This window comes from Hippopotamus amphibius, chromosome 7, assembly GCF_030028045.1.
Source record: "Hippopotamus amphibius kiboko isolate mHipAmp2 chromosome 7, mHipAmp2.hap2, whole genome shotgun sequence".
NCBI classification, from domain to species: domain Eukaryota; kingdom Metazoa; phylum Chordata; class Mammalia; order Artiodactyla; family Hippopotamidae; genus Hippopotamus; species Hippopotamus amphibius.
In genome coordinates this window covers 9,809,291-9,815,290 of record NC_080192.1, presented here as the reverse complement: position 1 = coordinate 9,815,290, position 6,000 = coordinate 9,809,291, and the positions used below count along the sequence as shown (strand labels likewise).

The following is a 6,000-nucleotide window of genomic DNA, read 5'->3' as shown; positions in this document are numbered from 1 at the left end:
TTTAGGTAACTCAACTGAAAGCCACAGAGTGGGCAGGGCAAAGATTCAAAGCCCCAGATCCTTTTAGAGTCAAAGCACCTTCTCCCGCTTCATCTTCTCCTCTGGAGGAAACTAAAAGGTAACTCCCTTACCTGGTTAACCTCTATCTGGGGTTCGTCCAGAGTAGTCATCCCCACCCATAGATGGATCCACAATGGATCCATTATAGAAGATATTGGACCTTCTATCCATATATTTTTATCTCATTCTTTTTAATTTCTATTTTCTGTATGTTTTATACGAGGGTGAGTCAAAAATTACCCACACTCCGGTTATACTAAAACTTCTGTTGGCCTCACTGTCTTATCAGCGCTTTCCGTTCAAGGCTGCTGTTTCCCCAGTCACTGCTGTGCAGGTGTGAACGTGTTACATCTGTTCATTTGTAACTGCGGAGTGAGCAAAAATGGATGCCCCACTTGTGATCTGCATGAAAGAAGAGCAGCGTGCAGTGATGCGTTTTTTTGTGGTCTGAGGGTGTACCTGGTGCCGTTATTTATCGAAGACTTTGTGCGTGGTATGGAGAAAGTGTTTTGTTGCGAAGAAGTGTGTATGAATGGATAGAGAAGTTCAAGGAAGGTCACACAAGTGTTAGCCATCAAGAAGGAGCCCGTCCACGTCCACGGCTTATGACGACACTGAGTGTACACGTGAAATGATTCTGTTTTCTGGTCTTCTCAAGGGCCAGTATTGGAACATTATCAGGGAAAACATTCAACAATCAACAGTGCTCATTACAGTGAGATGCTTATTGAAGAGCTGAAGCCTAAACTTAGGATTAAACACAGGGGACTGCTATCCAAGGGCCTTGTGCTCTTGCATGACAATGCACGTCCGCACCCTTCTGTTCACACTTCAACCCTCTGCAAAAAGTTCGCTTTGAGGTGTTAAAGCATCCTCCCTATAGTCCTGATCTTGCTCCATCGGACTTTCACTTGTTTGTCCCCTGAAAGCAGCCCTACAAGGAAGAAGATTCACTGCTGATGAAGAAGTGAAGACAGCGGTGCATTCGTGGCTTGCAGCTCAACCTACGTTTTTTAATCAGGGAATACGAGAGCTTGTTGACAGATGGACAAAGCGTGTTGAAAAGCAAGGAGATTATGTCAAAAAATTATGTATTTGTCTTTTTTAAAAGTTAATTAAACTAAATTCTACAGCCAAAGTGTGGATATTTTTTGACTCACCCTCGTAGTATACATATTACATTAGCACAGAACTATATATATTATTACTGAGTAATTAATATATTATTAGGGGCTGAGTTCTCAAATGTTTTACTAAGAAAGATATAAGATCAAGAAAGCTTGGGGACTACTGATCAAAAGATATAGCCTGGGTTTCACGTAGAGGTAAATGCTTGCAGGAGACTTTGCAAATCCCTCAAAGTACACACATACTCCCTTCCTGGAGACCACCATCTGCCATCAGGACTTTAAAAATCCAAATATGGCCACGTGGTTTCCTGTTTAATATCTTTCATGGCCTCCTGGGACTTAGAAAATAAAGTGCTTCATGTTTAGAAAATAAAATCCCTTCATGATTTGTCCAGGAATCTTGTCCAGGCTCACCTCTCCCGGATCCCCTCCTGCCACGTTACTTCCTGCCTCTGGGCCTTTGCCTCTGCTGCTCCATCTACTGAGAATGCCAGCCTCTTGCCTCATCCCCCTCCTTCTGCCTAGCAAACACCCTACCTTTTCTAGGCTCAGGTCAAGGGAAACCACCTCCATAAAATGTGTCTGCAGCTCCCAGGCCGTTGCATTCATTGTCCCCTTTGTCCAATAGCACCCTCTGGAACTTACGGTATTTATTTGTTGATATACCTGCCTTCTCTCTATCAGACTGTGAGCCCCTTGAGAACAGGGACTGTGGCTTATCTACTGTTACTTACCCAGGATCTGCTGCAGGGAACTTTTGAAACCTCTCCAAATCTGGGCTTGTTGCTGTATGAAATGCACAGGATAATCTCTACCTCAAATGACTGTTATGAAGGTTTAAAATGAGGTCATGTTTGTATCGTGTTTACCTTAATGCTTGGTACAGAGTGAACAGTTAGTAAATGGTGGCCATTATTATTATATTATAATTTACTGTTGTTAGCATAAATAAATGCAGTGACCTAAGCAAAAATCTCCCCAGTCCTGCTTTTCACTCAGCCTAGGAAAAACTACAGTGGAATCTTTCCCCTATCCTGGGAATAGTTATTTCTGTTTCACAATCTTTGAGAAATAATTTTCTTTTTCTCCTGTTGTTGTCCTACCTGGTAGCAGAAATATCAGAGGTTTTGTAGGGGCTTCCTAGTTCCAGAGAAGAGAATTCATCAGGGCTTGATGGTGAGAAGGAAGAATAGTTCAACTTCTGTTTCCATTCTCTTTCCCTCTCCTCCTTTTCCTTCCTGTGGGGGAAACAAAAAAAAGACATCAACAAAAATTAGCTCAAAAGATCAGTGTGATTTCTTCAAAGGTTTCACTAGACTCTTGATAGGTATTGAAAGAAAAGGTTTACAAATCAGTCAGTAACACTGGCAATAGCAAATAACTGAAGCAGACTGCTGATCACACTGCAATGACTCCCGCATTCACCTTTTTTTTTTTTATTGGCTGCATTCGGTCTTTGTCGCTGCATGCAGGCTTTCTCTGGTTATGGCAATCGAGGGCTACTCTTCTTTGCAGTGCATGGGCTTCTCAGTGTGGTTGCCTCTCTTGTTGTGGAGCACAGGCTCTAGATGCGCAGGCTTCAGTAGTTGCGGCGTGTGGGCTCAGTAGTTGTGGTGCACGGGCTTAGTTGCTCTGTGGCATGTGGGATATTCCCGGATCATGGATTGAACCCCATGTCCCCTGCATTGGCGTAAGGGCTGGCCACCAGTGAAGTCCCCCTCATTCATCTCCTTAGCACTGACTGAGGACCTGTTGGGTGCCAGGCCCTGAACTAGGCCCTGAGGGAAAAAAGGTCATCTAGGGCAATAGTCCCAACTTCAAGGACAAACCTCAATCTAGGGAGATGGACAAGCAAATCTATGACTGGAGTAGGCTATCTTCTGTGGCATGTGATCAGGAAAGCACAAGACAATATCCTGAGTAGGCAAGTCGGGAAGACTTCCTGGAGGTGATGCCTGCACTGGGTTTTAAGGGTTAGTGAGGGTTAGCTAGAATAAGTCATTGAAAGGGTCAGGGAGGGATGGACTTGGAGTTTGGGGTTAGCAGATGCAAACTATTATATATAAAAATGGGTAAACGACAAGGTCCTACTGTATACCACAAGGAACTATATTCAATATCCTGAGATAAACTATAATGGAAAAGAATGTATACTTATGTATAACTGAATCACTTTACTGTACAGCAGAAATTAACACAACATTGTAAATCAACTATATTTCAATTAAAAAAAAGTAGTTGAAAGATAGTCAAGTCTGAGGGAATAACAGTAATATTGGTGAATTAGACTAGTTGGCTTTCTGTATTTCCGAGAATCTAATACAGATATCAGGAAGGCTGCTAACGAGTCACCATTGAACTTACAGGATCCCATGGCTCAAACAGGTGGGCCTCAAACTAAACTCCTATTACAAAAAAAAAAAAAAAAAGTGGTCTTTTTCAGGTTTGAAGGAAAATTTCGACTAGAAGATTTAAGACTGAAAATTTTCCTTGGTTAAATTTCTCAACTCATTAAGCTTTGGTTTCTTCATGTCTGAAATGGAGAGTATAACACCATCTATCTGTGACAGAGACGGTTAGTTAACAACCCATCATCTACTCTCCCGTTTTACTTTAGCAGTGGAGCCAGATTTGTTTAAGATGCCAAAGTACCCCGAGTAAACACACACACACACACACATATTTCCCAGCCTCCTCTGAAACTAACATCACCATGTGACTAATATCTGGCCCTTGAAATAAACTGGTAATGTTATATGGTATTTCCAGGGAAGTTATTAAAAAGAGAGAGGGCAATAGGAATTGACTACACTTGGGCATGAGGGATCTTTCTGGGGTGATGAAAAAGTTCTAAAGCTAGATTGTAGTAATTGTTGCAAATCTCTGTAAATTCACTAAAAATCATTGAATTGTACCCTTAAAGTGGGCAAATTTTATGGTAAATTGTACCTCATTAATATGATAAAATTATTATTATTATTATTTTAATAAAAGGATATTTTAAATGCTTTTTAAACAATATTTTATTAAAAAGAAATTGTTGTAGCCATGTAGTCACATTCTAGCAATGAGATGCAAGTGGAAACGTTGTTTGGGACTTCTGGAAGTGATCCTTAAAAGAGAATGTGGTTATAGATTAAAAGTAAATGAACAGAGAAAATATACCGTGCTAACACTGATCAAAAGAAAGCAAGAGCAGCTATACTAATTTCAGACAGAGCAGACTCCAAAGCAAGAAAAGTAATCAGGGATAAGGGAGGGCATTATATAATGATAATGGGGTCAATTCTCCAAGAAGACATAACAATTCTTAACGTGTATGCTCCTAACAAAAGAGCATCAAACTACATAAGGCAAGAACTAATTGAATAGCAAGGACAAACAGATGACTCCACTACCACAGTCAGAGGCTTCACCACCCCTCTAATCAGAAGTGGACAGATCCAGCAGGCAGAAAATCAGTAATGACATAGCTGAACTCAACAATACCAACAATCCACTGGATGTATTTGACATCTGTAGACTATGTCACCCCAAAACAGCAACACATTTTCCGCAAGCTCACATATAACATTCAAGACAGACCAAATTCTGGGCCAAAAACTATACCTTAACAAATTTAAAAGAAATTACATTATGCCTGCCCTCAGACCAAAATGGAATCAAACCAGAAATCAATAACAGAGATAGAGCTGGAAAATCCCCAAATACTTAGAGATTAAACAACATACTACTAAATAACACATGGGTCTACAAGCAACTATATGCCAATAAAATGGATAACCTGGATGAAACAGACAGATTCTTAGAAAGGTATAACCTTCCAAGACTGAATCAGGAAGAAATAGAAAATATGAACAGACCAATCACAAGTAATAAAATTGAAACTGTGATTAAAAATCTTCCAATAAACAAAAGTCCAGGACCACATGGATTCACAGGTGAATTTTATCAAATGTTTAGAGAAGAGCTAACACCCATCCTTCTCAAGCTCTTCCAAAAATTGCAGAAGAAGGGGCTTCCTAGGTGACGCAGTGGTTGAGGGACACGGGTTCGATCCCTGCTCCAGGAAGATCCCACGTGCCGCGAAGCAACTAAGCCTGTGCACCACAACTATTAAGCCTGAGCGCCACAACTATTGAGCCTGCGCTTTAGAGCCCGTGAGCCACAACTATTGAGCCCATGTGCTGCAACTACTGAAGCCCACACACCTAGAGCCCGTGCTCCGCAACAAGAGAAGCCACGGCAATGAGGAGTCCGCACACCACAACGGAGAGTAGCCCCCACTCACTGCAACTAAAAAGAAAGCCCATGCACAGCAAAAAAAACCCAACACAGCCAATAAAATACATAAATAAATAAATTTATTTATTTATTTATTTATTATTATTATTTTTTTGCAATTCAGAACACATTTATTAAATGCCCGGTATTCACAATTTTTAAAATTCCTTCATCCATCCAACATTCACTGAGCCCTAATAGGGCCAGGCACTGTGCTTGGCACCTGGAAATGGAGACGCATTGAAATATACAAGCTAGCTGGTGACAGGGCTAAATAAACCCCTTACAGTAATTTTCCTGCCAGAGCAATGTTCAAAGTACAGCAATAACTTCAGGAAAGAAGTGAAGACTGCTCTCAGGAATACTGTGCAAGTATCATGGAGAAGGTAAGCTCCAGTTGCTTATCTTGTTGATTTTGTATCATGACATCTTACAACATACACAAAAATATACAGACTGGTACAACGAATCTCCACATACCCATGACCCAGCTTTAACAGTTGGTAACTCATAGCCACTTTTGATT

General features: G+C 40.9%; 1 protein-coding gene across 1 annotated transcript in view; it reads right to left on the bottom strand.

Annotated features, from left to right (window-relative positions):
- Positions 1–2,289: 2,289 nt before the first annotated feature.
- FAM227A (family with sequence similarity 227 member A) overlaps positions 2,290–6,000 on the bottom strand; it is a 77,558-nt gene continuing 73,847 nt past the window's right edge. The window contains 1 exon segment of the mRNA XM_057742647.1: positions 2,290–2,418. Within this exon segment, the coding sequence (XP_057598630.1) occupies positions 2,290–2,418 (129 nt within the window).